This window comes from Archocentrus centrarchus, unplaced genomic scaffold (assembly GCF_007364275.1).
Source record: "Archocentrus centrarchus isolate MPI-CPG fArcCen1 unplaced genomic scaffold, fArcCen1 scaffold_29_ctg1, whole genome shotgun sequence".
NCBI classification, from domain to species: Eukaryota; Metazoa; Chordata; class Actinopteri; order Cichliformes; family Cichlidae; genus Archocentrus; species Archocentrus centrarchus.
Window position 1 is genome coordinate 927,070 of NW_022060258.1, and position 20,021 is coordinate 947,090.

General features: G+C 43.5%; 1 protein-coding gene across 1 annotated transcript; it reads left to right on the forward strand.

Moving 5' to 3' along the window:
• Positions 1 to 901: 901 nt before the first annotated feature.
• fezf2 (FEZ family zinc finger 2) lies at positions 902 to 5,668 on the forward strand. The gene is made up of 5 exons (XM_030723850.1): positions 902 to 1,334; positions 1,634 to 2,506; positions 2,910 to 3,044; positions 3,130 to 3,262; positions 4,840 to 5,668. Exons 2-5 carry the CDS (start codon positions 1,742 to 1,744, stop codon positions 5,088 to 5,090), a joined length of 1,284 nt encoding a protein of 427 aa, XP_030579710.1. The 5' UTR covers positions 902 to 1,334; positions 1,634 to 1,741; the 3' UTR covers positions 5,091 to 5,668.
• Positions 5,669 to 20,021: the final 14,353 nt, after the last annotated feature.

The following is a 20,021-nucleotide window of genomic DNA, read 5'->3' on the forward strand; positions in this document are numbered from 1 at the left end:
TGAGCGGAAGCGAATGGATGGATGGATGGAGATACAAATTATAGTGCACCTACTTTGGGGGTACCTTGGGGGTATTTTAGAAGAAAGGATGATTATGACTAGTGCTTTTACTTTTTATATGATAATTATGTTACACTTTTAGGTCTACTGGCTGTATTATAGCTCATCCTAACCAACCCTACTTACATTAAACCATCTTGAGCCCTATTATGAAATGCTACCTTTTTTAATATGAAAAACTCAGCTAATATAAGTTTAAAAGTCCAAGTTAATAAATCATACCATGATCATATACGTTGAACTAATGCTACAGTAAATAAAAGACTATTAATTTCGTCCATATTGCCCACCCTTTTGACCTTCGGCATCGCTCTCAACCCTCCTCCGCATGTTGTATGAACTCCCCTCTCTCCGGCTCACTTGTTGGGAGTTCCTCAGGTAAAATGGCCTGCAAACACATAAATTCAACAGGACCCTTGTAGCGGATAGATGAGACTCTGCTGCCCATTGTAACTCCCACACAACACCGTGGATTCCAGCAAACTGCTTGTATGCCTCTTTAGAGAAAAGGCCTCTCTTTTCATTTGTCCGTGTATACCCCTGACCAAGCTAAGTCTTTTTTCCTCTCTCCGTCTTTAATCCGTCCCTCTATTTCAGGAAGAAAAAAAAACACAAAACCAGTTCACGCAGTGCTTTAGTAGCTAAAAGTAAAAGAGCTTGCCCCCCCCCCCCCCCCCCCCCCCCCCCCCCCCCCCCCCCCGCGCGCAGGACTGAGCCCTGAATCGCTCAGGAAAATTGCTTCTTTTGAATAGAGGGAGGGAGGAACAACGTTTAATAGGATCCAAAGGGAGTCTGTGCTCTTAAACAGGTGGAAATTGGACGTCCTCGAATTTATACAAATAGTAAGTATATAAGCCGGCGTGGAAAAAGAGGGATCCCATCTCCGAGGATTAGCAGCTTTCTCCGAAAAAAAAAATGGGGAAGAAAAAAAAAAAGATTACTGTGTTGTTAAGCAAATTAAAGCAGGAGACTCACTCAGCTCCTCCAAAGCGCGATTAAGGATGAAAACACAATTATGATCACAACTTGTACAGCCTTTTTACTGATGGAATGGTTTCTTATTTATGTAGCAGATGAAGCCCACAACCCGTGCCATCCCCTCTATAGATTTTTTTTTTTTTTTTCCTGCGGGCGTCTCCCTGTCACACAGTTAGGAGGTTGGGTGCCCGCTGATGTCAAGAGACAGTGATCTGCACTTATGAGGGGCGGGCGCTGCCAAGGTCTGACAGAGAGCAGTCGGCTGGTTTCTCCACTTCCATCTGAACATTAAGAAGGTAAACTGCAACACAGACTCAACTTTGTGCTCTCAGTGTCCAGGAGCTCCGACTAGAATTTGTTGAGGTTTTTTTTTTTTTTTTTCCCTACTTTTTTCTCTGCTTCCTCCTCCTCTTCTGTTTAACAAGCTCTGTAATGTCTGTTAATTTTGTGTGTGCTAGTTAATGAGCATTAATCCATCACCCCTGGATGCTATTGTTGCAAGGTGGTAGCCATTTGAATGCAAATGCCTGACACTGTGACAGCAAGGTGCTTATTAAACTGATGTGTCCTCCCGTCTTTTCTGCTGGGAGCTCAGGGAAGTGAAAAGACACGGGGCAGCTGGAAAAGCGGGTCGGACTATACCGGTAGTTGCTCACACCAAGTTCTGCTCTGCAGCAAAACAAAACAGAGCAGCAGCAACAAAATGGCAAGTTCTGCCTCTTTGGACGCAGTGATGTCCTGCGGAAGGACTGGACCGTCCGCGGCTCCCAAAACCCTGGCTTTCTCCATAGACTGGATCATGTCCAAGAGCTCGGAGCCGAAAGGGAGCGCGGAGGAACGGTCAGAAGGGAAAAGGCTACTGGGGCTCTGCTCCCCAATTCCTTGCATGATCCCGTTACAGCCCTTCAGCTACGACCTCCAAGCCAAGGCGCTGATGAGCTATTCGGAGCTGTGGAGAGCCAGTCTCAGGGGAAGTTTTTGCGGCTCCCCAGCCGCTCCCTGCAAAGGAAACTGCGGCTTGTGCGGGAAAGCGGATCCGGGCCTAAAACAGCCGCTTCTGACGTCAGGGAACAGGGTAGTAAAACCACAGGCTCTGAACCAGGCCGTGGCCGTGCCTAGCAGCGGCTCGCTCTACTATTTCAATTACCTGGACTCTACATACCAGCAGTCGGAGCTGCTGGCCGGACAATGGCTCTCCAGCTCGCAGGCCCAGGCCTCTCTGTCGGCGCACCACAGACTCTTTCTGCTGGAAAATGCCAAACTGGCCGGTGTGGGAACCGACAAGCTGCCCACACCTCAATATCCACACAAGGAACATCTGCCAGGGCAGCTTGACCAGATAGTGAAGGAGAACCATGGCCTTACGGCTGAAAAAAGCAGCATAAAGACGCACAACAAACTCAGCAGCAGCGGCAGCAGCAGTGGTGACGGAAAACCCAAAAATTTCACCTGCGAAGTGTGTGGAAAGGTAAAGTGTATGTGTGTGTGTGTATTGTGTGTGTGTATATATATATATATATATATATATATATATATATATATATATATATATATATATATATATATATATATATATATATATATATATGTGTGTGTGTGTGTGTGTGAGAGAGAGAGAGAGAAAGAGAGAGACAATGTTCCAGTAAAGTCCGATATTGTAATTAAAACAGATGCGCCAGCCTCTATTGAAAAATAAATAAATAAATAAAAAACACCCTCCGCTTAATATATAACGCCTATTTTCTAATTGCGATACTTACCATAGGTTATGGTATTTTTTCCGCCGGAGCCAGTCTTGTTTTAAAATCGGTGACGTCGTCTTTTCAGAACAGTTTTTATTGTTATTCTATATGATTTTGTATCCTTCGCAGGTTTTTAATGCGCATTACAACCTGACCAGACACATGCCGGTGCACACCGGGGCCCGGCCCTTCGTGTGTAAAGTGTGCGGGAAAGGATTTCGGCAAGCCAGCACGCTGTGCAGACACAAGATCATCCACACACAGGTGAGACGCTGCGTGCTTGATTCACCTTTAAATTTCCAGTTTGATTTTATTCTGTTTCAAATTTTCTTTAATTTTGACCCGTAAGGAAAAGCCTCACAAATGCAACCAGTGTGGGAAAGCCTTCAACAGAAGTTCGACGCTCAACACTCACGTGCGGATCCACGCAGGGTACAAACCGTTTGTCTGCGAGTTCTGCGGGAAAGGCTTCCACCAGAAAGGTAAATAATCCGCGCTGGCTTCTGCTTTTTTGAGCCGCGCTCTAACAGACATTATTGTTAACGCTCTGACTAGCTTTAATTGTTGCCTTGTTTCCACACCGTGCTGGGTCGTGACTGATGAATTCCGTCCTCTAATCTTGCTAGATGCTGTGTAACGCTGTTGCCGTGCGCATTCGTTTGTTTAAACCTGGTCTTAATATTTTGCGGATAAATACGCCGGTAATTTTATTTTGTTAACTAGGCACGAGGGGACAATATTTTCTCCGTCAACACTAAGTAAGTTCGCAGCCGCGCAGAGCTCTTTGTGCTATTACGAGTGAAAGTGTTACGAAATCCTTGATGTGGAAAAATCCCCAAAGTTTGTCATTTCCCAGCTGCTGAGATAGATAACATCTGTGGTAAACGCAGAACAAAAGGCTGCAGCTGCTGCTCCAGCTTGTCAAAGGGGAAATAATTGTAGGTACACTGACAAGCATGAAACGATCGGCGGAAATAAGACATGTCAATTTACGCGGACTAATTCTACTTTCAAGACAAGCATTTTGTCTGGGTCATTTGCTAGACCCCGGCAAAGTTGGAAATCGGCTCTCTTTTTGTTGAGTTGTGGCTGCGCTTGATTTTGACAAAGTTTGACAACTTCTTGACTTCGGCACACAAAAACTCGATTAATGAAGGCTGCGGGATGAAGGAGGCTCTAACTTTACTGCTAATGGTGTTGAAAACATAAAACATAAAAAAAAAAAAAACGTGTTTTTTTTCTTCTTTGTAATGTGAAGATGTTTAACAGAGAATTTCATTAAAATGTTGTACACGTGGATTTATTGTTCAGATTTGCCTGAATATTTTGGCGCAAGTTTTAGTTTTACAGAAGTGAAATGCATGGAATTTTCCTTTGAAATAATTTCAGAACATATTCAAGTAACCTTGGCCAGGGAAAACTTATATCACTTTCAGTATGGCATTTTTATCTTCATCATTAGTAGTAGTATCTAAGACCCGACAGGGTTGAGCTTAATTGGTCCTGCCAGATTATCTCTGATATGTAGAAATTATTAAACCAATAATAATCATTTCTGAAAAATGGTGTCTGTTACTTTTTGACCTTTGATTGTTTGTTTGCTTTTTTCTATTTTCTAAGACTCAGTTTGGGCTGTTTTTAGTAATATAATTAGTATTCCATGCATTATCTGACAGAAAAAAAAAAAAGAAACCTGGTTATCATCAAATAACCTGGTGAATAACCTGGTTGTTTTCACACAGGCAGATGGACTTTTTTTCCCCCTCTGGAAATCACTGAGTTTGACCTGATGTCTTTGTTATTCACACCTCACCAGACAGTTAAAGTTCAGAAAATAAAACCTGCAGTTTTGATAAGTAGATATTAAAAATAATTTGGCTTCTTAGAAGAAATGTGAAGATAGTGTGTCCTCCTGATCACGCTCTGATACAAATGACAATGTAATGCATTGTATGTAATAAGAAATTTGATTGAAGGCAGCTATTGTTGCATGCCAAGGCACATCTGTGTGCTGTAATTGTGGCAACTCTTCTAGATCATATATACATTTACTTTTCAGGAAACTACAAGAACCACAAGCTGACACATAGCGGGGAAAAGCAGTACAAGTGCTCGATCTGCAACAAGGCCTTCCACCAGATCTACAACCTGACTTTCCACATGCACACACATAATGACAAGAAGCCCTTCACCTGCACCACTTGTGGCAAGGGTTTCTGCCGCAACTTCGACCTGAAGAAGCACATCAGGAAACTGCACGACAATGGCTTCTCTGCAGCTTCAGAGGTCTCCAGAGAGTTGCAGAGCTGAGCCACCACTTGCTTCCTGCAATAACTGTATAGCTGGCTTACTATGGGCTCTGCACACCGAGCAGTTTTTAAGGCCTGACAAGGAAGTGGGGGAGTCCAAAAAACTGGACATGATTCCTTGAAAAGAAAGGCTCTCGTGAGTGCAGGAATGCTGCATGGAATAACAAACATACCAGTAAAATATCCACCTAACGCTGAGTCCCTATCTGTACAAATATTATAGGGATTTTTTTTTTTCTGTCCAGATAGAATTTCTTCATGCATTTCCACTTAAAAGCAACAGACTGAGGGAGAAATCATCTGTCCCCATGATGACACTGTAAATAATAGGTTATAATAATAATAATAATAATAATAATAATAATAATAATAATAATAATAATAATAATAACAATAATAATAATAATAATAACATTATTTAAAATATGAATAATCTGGGTGGTGCATTGCCATTTTGTTTATTTCACAGAAAAATTGTTAATGTGAATAAATAAGTTAACTTATAATGGAAACTGAATGTCTGAGCCATGTTGTTTGCATTTTGAAGGAATTTGAAAATAAAATTATTATATGATGAAAGTTGTACTGACTAAATTATTTAGAAACACTTTTTTAATGTGCATTTTATTTGGTACAAAACTTGATACAGGCACACACAGGTAAATAAACAAGTAACTTTTTGGGGGAAAATAAGTGCCAGACGCAATTAACACATTTAAACAATACACCGGCCTGCAACAAAAAGACCTGGATGAAAACAGAGTACGCCAACCGGCATAAACCGATGATGGCATAAACCAAAAAAACAAAACAAAACAAAACAAAAAAAAACCCAAAACAACAACAGCAAAAAACAGATTACAAAACAGGTGTAAAAGAAAAAAAATCAAAAATATTACTAATAAAAGAAAGACCAGTATGTTTCCTTATACATCGTAATGGCAGCAGCCATTATGATATTTACTGTAAGTGTTCAAGTATACAAGTATATAAGAGTTATATTTCGGAGTACTGTATATTTCGGAGTACTGTTAGAAAGCCACATATAGACTCAGCATACAGACTACTGTATGCTCTGCAGCCACTTTGCTTCAACATTTACTGACAGACACGAACTTAATAATGCTGCGTTTACACTTGACTCTAGCGTAATGGCACAAATGATCAGAGATAACATGAGGCTCTCGAAAGCGAATTACATTAACCAGCTAAACGGCCTCGGGAGAAGGAGCGGTGGGGGTGTATCCACGTCGTCATTCGGAGCTGCTCATCAGAACAGGAGATAATGGAGCACTCAGGCCGCAGCTCCTTATCTGGGCCTCCGCGTTAATAGAGCTCAAGTTATTCTCCGCACGGCTTCTGGAACAATATTATCCCTGCACACATTCTGTCAAGAGGCAGATCCGTGCTCCCAAATGGCGCTCATTTCATTAACAGCCAATTAGCGCTCACCCGGGTCGGCCAGGCCCTCAGAAGCTTGGCAGGGCTAATATTGGCAGATGAATGCCCTGCTCACCTTTTTCATCAGCCTGCACCAGACGCAGACATTTGCAGGAAAATCTACCCAACCTACTAAAACAGACTGTGATAAAAGGGATGGATGATGGTCTGTTACAGTAAGGAAAATGTGTTGTTGGTGGCATCGTTGTCAATGCCGCTTCAGTGACAGCAGCAATTAAACGAGATGATCTTTTAGGTATTAGGTAGCAAAGCTTTGGAAACTCAGGGATTAAAGCTGTGCAGTCAACAATTTCGAGGTACACGGTTTTCATTTGATGGAAGTGTCAGATATCTGAATAGAATTAGATGCTGTTGTTGAATTTTTTGATCAACTGAGATATATTAATCCTGTCAAAGGAATAAACTATGTTTTTGTAATCGGGTTTAACTAGTACATTCTTGTTGCTTCTCTTTACTGCGCGTCACGCTCAAATCTCTCGCCGCTGTTACAAACAATGGGAGCACTGTCTAATAAACGTATTCGTTTATTTTCTGTTTCAAATCCGTTTCCACAATTCTTCGAATAGTGATGATGGAATACAGCGCTCAAGCAGCGGAGCAAATGTAGGAAATATTTCACTTTGTAAAAGTGTTTCTGTGCCTCACATGCCGGTACAACCCCGAGATTCCCAGATCCAATACTTGAAAGATGACCTTGGTGCGCGCCCTCTCCGTCTCCGCTATCTCCGCACCTTCCTGTGCAACAACTATAACAAACGGAATACTATTACATCTGAGCAGACGGACCGATACATCTGTGTGACAGTGAAGTTTTTGTATTTTATTCAAAGGAATGTGTGTGGTCACACACACACACACACACACACACACACACACACACACACACACACACACACACACACACACACACACACACACACACACACAGTGCCAGGAGCCATGTGCACACAACACATGAGTCCAAAGCCTGCAGTCTGCGGGACGAGAACAACGTCTGCTCAGTAAATAACCTAAAGGAAGTCAGGTTGTCCTTTTCTCCGCACTTTTTCTCTACACCTCTCCAGCATCTGAGCAACCGCCTCAACATCCACAAACACGTTAACTGACGAGCGGGAGCTTTAATTAAGGCGCGCCCACGCGCAGGAGATTAGAGATTGTTTTTTTTTTTTTTTTTTTTTTTTTCTGGGGTGGGGCGGTAATCAGTTATAATCAACATGAGGACATCTTTCTTTTTGCTCCCTCCGCCACCGGGGGATTGCAGGGGGATTCAGGCAATTTACGGACTACAAAGGATCTCGTCTGAAACAGGAAGGGAAGAAAAGCAAGAGGCGGACTTTTTGTTTGTCCCAGTGAACTGATTGTAAATGGGGGATTAGCGGGGGAGCTTCGCCAGTCCGGCAAGTACCCGATCTAGGAGGAAGGAGAGAAAAGGACCAATTAAGTCTACCAAATGTTAACTTAAATCAGTTTCCCCTCAGTTTAGCCCACATAAAATTCCAATTAAAGTGTCCCGGTAGCAGCTTTTTTTTTTCTTTGAAAAAAAGGTGGCGGGGCTAGAATGTTTGTGACACTAGCCAGCAGAAAACGTTCCCACAATATCTATGAAATAACCTATGAGATGTATGGCCCAATACATGAGTCTAATTATAAGCTATAACAGCTAAATCAGAAGATAGGGAAGACACAATTATCATAAAAAAATAACACCATCAGAACAACTTTAACTGATGGTGATGAAAATCAGGGCAATTAGACAAGTAGATGATGGAATCATCAAAAAACAAAACTAGAACATTTAATCTAACAGGATGTAGTCTAAAAGTAATAAATAATAAAACAGGTGACTGTGGACATGTGCTCATCTTCTAAACTGTCGATAAATAAACATTTAAAAGAGAACTAACAAAATAAACATTCACTTTCTTCCACTTACCCTTTTCAGGGCCGTGGGGGTGGGGTGGGGGCTGGAGCCTATCCCAGCTGTCATAGGGCAAGGGTACAGATTGCCAACCTGTCTTGGGGTTAAAGCATGGAAGACAGACAACGATTTACACCTGTGGGCAATTTAGAATTACCAATTAACCTAACTCCATTAAGTGTGTGTCTTTAGGACCTGTTTAAACGAATGAAAACGGTCTCGTTTACACAAGAACAGAGTGAAAACGATGCGTTTTGGAAATGGGGTCCAGAGTGGAGCTTCAGAAACGCTCCAGTCTCCGACTCCGTGTAAACGGACGAATATGATGCTTTTTGGAAACGGGGGCATTCGCATGTGTGCACTATGGTTGCGCCCCCCACAGTTGTCCGCGCATGCACTAATAGATGAACAACAGTCGCAATGGCGGATTCACTGGTGCTTCTTGTGCTGCTCAGTCTTTTGAACTTAACTTAAATATCTGCGTACTTCGAGTGTTACGATTCCCAGTCATTATTTTCCTGTGATTTTGCAGTTTATAATTTAGTGTTGTGTGCAGCAGCAACCTCATCATCAGTCCACACAAAGCTTCTCACATTGGCCATTTTGTAAATAATGAACAACTCTTTGCCACACACTTCTCTGAGTCCCTCCACGCATACGCGTGTTGCTTAAAACAAGCTTTGCAAATAAAAGACCCCACCAGCTTGTAGCCTGGCAATGGGAACTACAGCATTTTCATCGTCTCTGCCGTCTCTGTGTAAATGCGGATCGTTTCTGAAACGTCTCCATTCAATTGGGAGGCCAAAAAGCACCAAACGTTTAGATTGAGAAAACCGGAGCACCCACGGAGAAAACCCATGCAAACGTGGGAAGAACGTGCAAACTCAGAAAGGCCCTGGCCAAGGTGGATTTAAACCTAGAACCTTCATGCATCAGTGGTAACTATGCTGCCCAACAAAAAACCCAATTGAATTATAAAAGTTTACAAGAATTTACTGGAACCAGCACTGTTTTCTTAATGTCCGGGAATACTTCAACATGTGGATTGGAGGAGCCAGGGAATCAAATCACCAACATTACGATTGGTAGATGATTCGTTTGAGCCACGTCCACCATATTTAAATCAACTTGTTACTTAAGTTTATTGAACTTGTTTCATCATGTCCATGTAACCCAGCTCAGCTAGTTTTATAGTCTTCACATCCTGAAGACTTTGAATTAACCAAGTTGTCTAAATGCAGAAAACACATTTTTAAGGCAGCTCAGTGCCAATAAAAATGGACCTACAATGCATGTTTGTTGCGCCAGATTGCCAGTTAGACTTAGATCGTAAATGAAATGTCTAGATGGATGGACAGACATATCCATCCATTTAAAGGTGTAAGAGGAATTAAAAAATTATAACAACAAAAGACATAAAAATAATAAGAAAACTGTCTAGGGGATCATACTAATCACACTAATCATAGCTGGAAGCCAAAATGGCACACACACTTTGAACAAAAATTCCAGAGGCATTTTTCTACATCTGTGCACATGTATTTGCATAAAATAATAAAAACTGCAGTTTCAACATTGTTTCAATGTCTTACCTCACTATATGTTTCAAGCTTTTGAAATATTCATGCATGTCAGAAGTTATTTTGTCATCATATTTACATTATTAGCTCTGCTTTTGTCTACTTTTACAATGGTTTAATGACTCCCTTTCAAGTGCATTTAGCTTCAGTGTTTTTACTGACTATTCTTCCATTTCTATATCTATATCATTAATTTTTTACTTTCAGTTTTGATATGTAAATTTCTGAGAGGAACAACACAAGAAACTGTTGAGGATGTTTTCAGGGCACAGAATCTCCCTGCCATCTGCACTTTGGAAGAATGTAATAGGTTTCTCTTTAATTCTCAGCAGTTTGCATCGTATTTGCTTGTTCATTTGCCTAGAAGCTCTTTCAAAGTTAACACTAAATTTGTGCTTAGAAAGGCTGGGACTGGTTGGTGATGTTAGCGAGACCCCTTGCTGCCCCACCCCTCGTTAGTGAAGTACTGGCCCTTTGACACAATGAGCTTCCATTGTAAAGTACTGAGGGGTTAATGAACAGTGGCTTCTCTTCAATCCCCAGCTGTATTCCTGCTTGAAAGGAGAAGCAATCAAAAGGACAGAAGATGGAACAAGACACAATGGAAATTAGAAATTTTGAGATATATGTTTAAAAACAAATTTATTGTATATTTCTCATAAAGGCTCAAGTCAGACATTATGCTTTCTGAAGAAAATCCCCTGATTATGCTGAATATGCTGGTCCAAAGTCCAAAGAATCCAGGGAGTGATGCATGGAAATGAGCCACTAAAGAAACAGTGAACAGGCAGATTAAAATGGAACAGCCGTGGTATTCACTCACATCTCATTTAGATTCTTTTACAAAGTCAACCCAAAGCCTTTCTCCACCAAAACCTCATCAGAATGTCTTAAAGACAGTGGTAAGGAGCGTGTCCCTGGGATATGCCTGCTTGTCTGCTTTGGCCTGTCAAGGGCATGGCAGGCTGGGAGAATGTGCTTTGTGGCTGGGAGGGAAGCAGTGGGCTGCTGGGAACTGAGCAGGGAGGGTGCTCTCATCACTGGTTTGTTGTCAGACTCCATTCTCTGACCTCCATTGGTCTGTCCATACATACATTTATCTGGTCTGCAGCTCAAGACTCAGAACCTTGGGGGGGGACCCATGAGGGTGATGCAGGCCAAGTTTGCTTATTACATTAGCAATATTTTGCTTATTGCTAATTGTACTTATTTGACATATTTTTGGACCAAAACGCACGCATGCACGCACACACACACACACACACACACACACTCACATGCACACGCACACGCACACGCACACACACACACACGCACACCCACACACACACACACACACACACACACTGAACAGATTTAAACACATCTTCTTGGAAAACTTGCTATGGGAAAAAACGTGACATTTTTGTTTGCATTTATACTACAAAAAAACCCTGTATATTTCAGTTATTTCTATTTATTTTAGCAGTGGCATGTTTTCTATAAAATACATGCAAATCAATAATACAGCAAACTTAGAAATTTGCCACTGCCATTTTTGCATACCAAGCCATTGTGCAGGTGGCTGAGGAAAATCTGCTCATATAAAAACAACTATGTGACAAGTTTAGAGAGACCCATGAACCACAACCATTTTATAAGCACTTCATCTGTACTCCAGCAAATAGGCTCTCCTCTGCACCTTCCAGTCTGTTTATTCATGTGGTGAAAACCCCAAACTGAGCAGAAACTCGAAGGGCGCAAAAGATAACCACTACATCTTCAAATGTCATTACTTTGAGTTTAGTACTAAATATTCACAAATTAATCCAACACTTTACTCTACGTACTACTGAACAGAATAAATTGTAGAATTATGGAGCACTTGCTTTTACCCACATACAGCCACTGGAAAGTGAAACCAAGCAGTAAACTCCCAGTTTGAAAAATGAAGCCAACATGGAAGTGCAAAAACCTGCAGTTTTTTGGCCAAGTAAGGCTCGCTTCAAAAGTGAATGAATGCATACATTCCCACATTAAAACGCCCAACCTTACACCAGAAATTAACATATTTACAGCCTGACACAAAACATTGTTTTAGTCTCAACTAATTTTCCTTTTCATGATGACTGCAAACGGGTAATTTTTAAAAAATATATAATTCACCAGTTTAAATTGGTTTTACAAAACGATGCCGAGAGAATGGTGTGAAAAAGCAGACATTTCTATTAAGAGGCAGGTTTCTCAACAAAAATGCCTTATTGATGCCAGCGTTTAGAGGAGAAAGGCCAAACTACTTTGAGTTGATAGGAAGGGAACAGTAAGAACCAAGGTATAAAGATCAGGATTTCTGAATGCACAGCACATCAAATATTGAAGCAGATGGGCTGCAGCAGCAGAAGACCACACCAGAGGCCTACAAAAAAGCTTTGGGGTTAACCCTGGATTTTCTGTACTGTGAATGTGGCTCTCTTTTTTCGGGGGTAAATCGCTATGGTAACTTAACTTTTCTCCAGATTAGGTATGAAATCACCACCTACTGACCAATCAGTTCTCCAGAACCATACCTGCATTACCATACCTGGAAGATCCCTCACAACTCTGTGGAAAAAATAGGAGGGTCAAAGGTCTTTGTATTTCCATGATGAGCATCAGTAAGAATTGCGTCTAGATTATTAGATGCAACTTTATTCCTTGATTTTTCTTTTTGTTGGCAACAAACAATTTTACAACAGTTGTACTGTTCTGTAAATGTTCATATATGATCCTAAAACAGGACACCTACAATGTACATGCAGACCTCATGTAAAATTTGTTCGCAGACTGAGCATATGATTGAATTGTGTTTTTATATTTAATCATTATTCTCTAACTCTTGAATTAAATTGAATTGAATTGAATTCTCTCAGCTGCAGACTTAGTTCTGTTTAATTCAGTTTTATTTATATATAGTTCCAAATCACAACACAGTTACCTCAAAGCACTTACAAGCATGAATACAAATGGTAAAGAGCAGGTTATGTTCAGAGTGCCAGTTTCAAATCAGCACAGAGCACCACTGAGTTTTACATCATGTTTTAAGCACAATATAGATTCTCTGCTGGGGGAATATGTTCTATATGTGCAGCTTGTTAAGCTGTAAAGCCACTGAATGAAGCACAACTCTGCATCACATTGTCACAGGAATGAGGGTGTATTAATCTGGTGGTTTAGGAAATGTATAAAACTTTTGTCATACTTGACAAACTCTAACCTGCTGCTTTCTCTTTTACACTGCAGGAAACACAGAGCACACACCAAGAATACCTGTTCAATCAGTCATGTTAATTTCACTTTAGTCTCTGATTTCCAGGTCTCCTTTATCAGGTTGTGGGACAGTTTTTTCCTTGCATTTTACTGTTAAATTTTAATGTTATTTGTAGATTTTTTTTTTTATCACCATTTCATAATGTCTCTGGTGTAGGTGGCATAGGGATCATTTCCTGTGAAAGAAAAGTCATGTGACCCTTGAAACACCCCTTTTAGACTGGTTAGATGCTTCCAGTGCCACCCCCTTCATGCAAACATGCAAGATAAACCCAGAGCTAACAAGCTGAAAACCAGCTTTGTGTGACTTCTTATCCTGTTAGGGTAATTGATTCCAAATAATGGAAAAATACCCTGGGTATGCTGAACTCACCTAAGAACAGGAAACTGAGGCTAAAATTCACACAGGCTCACTAAAAGTGGATAATAGAAGAGTGGAAAAGCTTTGCATCATCCGATGTGACTCACACATTTAGCTGTGGCACCAGACATAAGGTCAGAATATGTCTGGTGCCACAGCCACAGAATATAATGTAAATGGGTCAGAATTTAATGTAAACAGCCTGGATCCATCCTGCAATATATCAACAGCTTATGCTTGTGGTGGTAGTGTATTGGTGTAGGGATACTGGCACCAGTGTTAATTTTGACAGCAAATTTTGATTTAGTTTTAGTCATAGTCTTTTGACGAAAATGTAATTTAGTTTTAGTCATAATGTAGTCATCTGAATAGTTTTAGTTTTAGTCTAGTTTTAGTCAACAAAATTATCGTAAGAATATAGTCGACTAAATCTACAGTCGATGTCCATCCATCCATCCATTCGCTTCTGCTTATCCTGTTCAGGATCGCGAGGGGGGGCTGGAGCCTATCCCAGCTGTCATAGGGCGAGAGGCAGGGTACACCGTGAAGGTCTTCCAGATGGCATTGTAACTGTGAGACAGCAGTGCTAACCACTGCTCCACCGTGCTGCCCTCTACAGTCGATTTATTCGACTAAAATATAAAGGGTGTAAAATGTAAATGCTTTTTCTTCAGTTCCCTTGAATTAGTCATTATACACACTTACACAAAATTAAACATTTTTTTAAAATTATGCAATATTAATAATATTAACATTAGCGTTTCACCTGCTTCCCACACACCTGATCATTATCACCACCTTACTGAGATAATACGAGCGTTTTACAGCAGGATACGCTCTGAAAGGTACAGGGCAGTGTTCAGGACTAAGATTAGGAAAGGCTAATCCACCGCTTCGTGGAGATTTTCTCTAAACACAAACGCTAAACTGGGAAAAACACTTTACCCTGCATGACATTAAAATGCTTACCTTTGCATGGAGATCTGGGTGACTGGTTTGCAGATGTTTAAGATTTGTTGTGTTTTTACACATCGTTTTGTTTGTCACAACGTCAAAGGACAAATGTGTCCATACATCGGCTCTTCTCTTTCTCCCTGCTGACATTGTTTACATAACTTAGTTCTATCGGAAAGAATGAAAAATCACAGGCTAGTTTGGTCTTCCTGGGTTTATAGCAAATTTGTGCATCTGTGCGGCCAGAGAACGACCAGAGACTACTCCAGTTTACATGCTACCACGGTCTCTGCATGACTAACACCTTCTTCAAGTGCAAAGAGATCCACCAGGTGTCATGGAGGCACCCGCGCTCTAGCCACTGGCACCAGTTGGACCTAGTCATCACCAGAAGATCGGACATTGGCAATGTCCTCCTCAGTCGCAGCTACCACAGTGCAGACTGCGATACGGACCACGCCCTCGTAGCAAGCAAGGTGCGCATAATGCCGAAGAGGTTGCACCACTCGAAGAAAAAGGGCAGGCCATGCATCAACACCTGCTGCACCAGCAGCCAAGAGAAAACCCAGCAGTTCATCCACAGGCTGAAGAACACCCTCAACGAGAGCGAGGAAGCGTCAGCAGGTGACACCATTGACTCAAAGTGGCCCCGCCTCCGTGACGCTGTGTACAATTCCGCCATCATTGCCTATGGGAAGAAAGAACGGAAGAACGCTGACTGATACAAGGCACATTAGGAGGATGTGGAGCCCGTAATTGAGGAAAGAGGAATGCTCTACTGGCTTACAAGGCCAAGCCCAGCCCCACTACGCTTCAAGCCCTAAGGACTGCCAGGAACAAAGCCCAGCAGACCGCCTGCCGATGCGCCAACACCTACTGGCTGAACCTCTGCAGCAGCATTCAATCAGCTGCCCAGACAGTCAAAGCAAGAGGGATGTATGAAGGCATAAAGAAGGCAATGGGCCCAACCCCATCCGCCCCCCTCAAATCCAAGACAGGCGATGTCATTACCGACCAGGAGAAGCAGTTGCAACGGTGGACCGAGCACTACCTCAAGCTGTACGCGATGCAGAACACTGTAACCGACACTGCTCTCAATGCCATCCCAGACCTGCCAGTCATGGAGGAGCTAGACACCCCACCCACTGTGGAAGAGCACCTTCGCATAGGTGACTGCCTCACCTGTGGGAAGGCACCTGGGAGTGACGGAATCCCACCAGAGGTCCGGAAGAGTGGGAAACCAAGAGTGGGAAACCAGCCCTGCTGCTACCACTACATGACCTCCTTTGCCTCTGCTGGGATCAGGGTTACATCCCCCAGGACATGCGAGACACCAACATCGTCACCTTGTACAAGAACAAAGGAGACCAGAGTGACTGCAACAACTATCGGGGCATCTCCCTTCTCAGCATTGTTGGCAAAGTGTTCGCCCATGTCGCCCTAGCGCGCCTGCAGACGCTTGCCTCCCACATCTACCCAGAGTCCCAGTGTGGGTTCAGGGCTGGCTGATCCACAGTAGACATGATCTTTTCACTATGCCAGCTGCAGGAGAAGTGCCAGGAGCAGCATATGCCACTTTACATCGCCTTCATTGACCTTACAAAGGTGTTTGATCTGATCAGCCAGACCGGATTCTTCAGTTTGTTGCGGAAGATTGGCTGCCCCCAACACCTGCTCGCAGTGATCATGTCCTTCCACAAGAACACGCGCAGCACGGTCTGCTACAATGGCGCAACATCCGAGGCCTTCCCAGTCAGCAGTGCAGTAAAGCAGGGCTGTGTCCTTGCACCTACACTCTTCAGAATCTTCTTCTCCATGCTCCTCAAATACGCCTTCAAGGACTGCAGCGAGGGTGTCTACATCCACACCAGGTCTGTCGGAAACCTATACAACATTGCCCACCTTTGGGCCAAGACTAAAGTCACAGAGGTGCTCCTCTGCAAGATGCTCTGCGCTGATGATGCAGCCTTGACATCACACACTGAAGACGGACTTCAGCAGCTCGTTTGCCGCCTCTCCCATGCCTGCAAGGAGTTTGGGCTCACCATCAGCCTGAAGAAGATGAACGTCATGGCACAGGGCACAGAGACTCCCCCCAACATCGCCATCGATGGATACACCCTGGACGTTGTTGACAACTTCACGTACCTCGGGTCTATCATCTCCAGCTGATTCGGAGATTAGCAGCAGAATCGCCAAGGCAGCCACAGCCATGGCCAAACTGAATCAGAGAGTGTGGCACAACTCCAGCCTCACTGAGAAGACCAGGCTGCGTGTGTACCAAGCCTGCGTGCTCAGCAAGACATGGTGGTCCATGGAAGCAAGACATGGACCACCTACGCGAGACATGAAAGGAAACTCAACAGCTTCCACATGAGGTGCCTACGGCACATATTGCAGATCAGGTGGCAGGACAAAGTTCCCAACACTGAGGTACTGGAATGAGCCAACATGAGCAGCATGCACGTAGCACTCAGCGAGAGGCGTCTCCGGTGGCTTGGTCATGTCAGAAGAATGGACGCAGGTAGCATCCCCAAAGACCTCCTCTACGGTGAGCTGGCTGGAGGCCAAAGAACAACTGGGCACCCAAAACTGCGCTTCAAAGATGTTTGCAAGAGGGAAATGAAGCTGTGCAGCATTGATCCCAACTCATGGGAGAGCCAGGCAGACAACCGCCCCTCCTGGCGACTCACACTCAGGTGGGGTACATCAAACGCAGAGGCAGAGCGAAACATGACTGCCAACCAGAAGAGAGTCAGGCGGAAGCAGCAGCAACACCAGCTCCAACAGCCATCTGCCTTCATATGCATCAATTGTGGCAGGGACTGCCTCTCACGAGTCGGACTGCACAGCCATTCCCGGCAATGCAGATAGACTCACAAGAGCTACACCATCATCTTCCGAGACCGACGGCTGCCAACGACGACGAAGTGATGAGATAAATACCACTTTTTTGCATTTGCACAATGTTTCTAAAATTAGAAACATTCTTTCTCAGAGTGATGCTGAAAAGCTAATTCATGCATTCATTACTTCTAGGCTGGACTATTGTAATTCATTATTATCAGGCTGTCCTAAAAGCTCCCTGAAAAGCCTTTAGCTGATCCAAAATGTGGCAGCTAGAGCACTGACAGGGACTAGAAAGAGAGAGCATATTTCTCCCATATTGGCTTTTCTTCATTGGCTCCCTGTTAAATCTAGAATAGAATTTAAAATCCTTCTCCTCACATACAAGGTCTTGAATAATCAGGCCCCATCTTATCTTAAAGACCTTTTAGTACCATATCACCCCAATAGAGCACTTTACTCTCAGATTGCTGGCTTACTTGTGGTTCCTAGGATACTTAAAATTAGAATGGGAGGCAGAGCCTTCAGCTTTCAGGCCCCTCTTCTGTGGAAGCAGCTCCCAGCTTGGATTCGGGAGACAGACACCCTCTCTATTTTTAAGATTAGGCTTAAAAGTTTCCTTTTTGATCAAACTTATAGTTAAGGCTGGATCAGGTGACCCTGAACCACCCCTTAGTTATGCTGCTATAGGCCTAGGCTGCTGGGGGGTTCCCATAATGCACTGTTTCTTTTCATTCACCTTATTTACTTTGTTTACACTCCACTCTGTATTTAATCATTAATTGTTATTAATGTCTGGCTCTCTTGCACGGCATGTCTTAAGCGCTTTGAGTGCTCATACTGAGTAGAAAAGCGCTATATAAGAACTAGTCCATTTACCATCCTGTCTCTCTCCCCTCAGCCCAACCAGTCGTGGCAGATGACTGCCCCTCCCCAAACCCTGGTTCTGCTGGAGCTTTCTTCCTGTTAAAAGGGAGTTTTTCCTTCTCAGTGTCGCCACGTGCTTGCTCATAGAGGGTCATTTTGACTGATGGGTTTTCTCTGTATTATTGTAGGGTCTTTACCCACAATACAAAGTGCCTTGAGGTGACTATTTGTTGTGATTTGGTGCTATATAAATAAAATTGAATTGAATTGGCTGATGAACTTCACTTCTTTGCCTGCTTTTAGTCAGAAAACCGACAGCCCGCTGTGTTCCCAGCCAGAGGGGCGAAGACAGTCACTGTGATGGAGCGTGACTTGAGGATGATGTTTAGAAGTGCAAACACCAGGAAAGCGGCTGGATCAGATGATATTAGTGGACTTGTCCTTAAGACCTGTGCTGACCAGCTGGCACATGTGGTTACAGAGATATTGAACTTCTCAGTAAAACTGCATGTGATTCCCACCTGCTTCAAAAAGTCCATTATAGTCCCTGTCCCAAAGAAACCACATCCCAGCAGCCCCAATGACTTCAGGCCCAAAGCACTCACCTCTGTGGTGATTAAATGTTTCGAGAGACTCATCAAGACATTCATCACGTCCTCACTGCCCACCACCCTCGATGCACTACAGTTTGCATACCAGCCAGACAGATCCATAGACGACACCATAATGTTCCTCCTCCACGTGACCTTTTCCCACATGGACTCTGGAAAGGGGAACTACTATGTAAGCGTGCTGTTTCTAGATTACAGATCAGCATTTAACACGATTGTCCATTCCAGGCTGGTCTCTAAGCTGTTGAACCTGGGCCTGGGCCCATCCCTGTGCAGGCGGGTTTACAGCTTCTTGACCAGCAGACCACAGGTGGCCACCTCACCTCATACCCCCTCACCCCCAACATTGGTTCCCCCCAGTGCTGTGTGCTCAGCTGTCTGCTGTACTCACTGTAAAGCCATGACTGTGAGGCCACGTCAGAGTCCAACACGGCTGATGACACAGCTGTTGCGAGACTAATCTCCCACAATGAAGAGACAGCCTAGAGGAGGGAGATCTCCCCCCTGGAGAACTGGTGCTGGGAGAACTACCTTCTGCTTAACATCAGCAAAACAAAGGTACTGATCGTGGACTTTAGCAGGAAGCAGCAAAGGGACTACCATCCACATCTCATCAGTGGTGCTGAGGTGGAAAGAGTGGACACTTTCAAATATCTGTGAGTGACCATCTCATGGACTTGTCCTGGGCTCATCACATTAACAACTCTGTGAGGAAGGCTAGACAGTGTCTCTACCTCCTCAGGCGGCTGAGAGACTTCAAGCTCCCACTCAAGGTGCTCAGCAACTTTTACACCTGCACCATCGAGAGCATCTTGCATGGGAGCATCCCCACCTGGATGGGAAACTCCACCAAACAGGACTTCATGGCCCTTAAAAGGGTGGTTTGTTCAGCTGAACGGACTAACAAAACCACCCTGCCCAACCTACAGGACATTCACATCAAGCAGTGCAGGTTAAGGGCCATGAAGATCCTTAAACAGTCCAAACACCGCGGACAATCTCTCTTCTCCCTGCTCCCATCAGGCCGGCATTACCGCTGCCTGAGGAC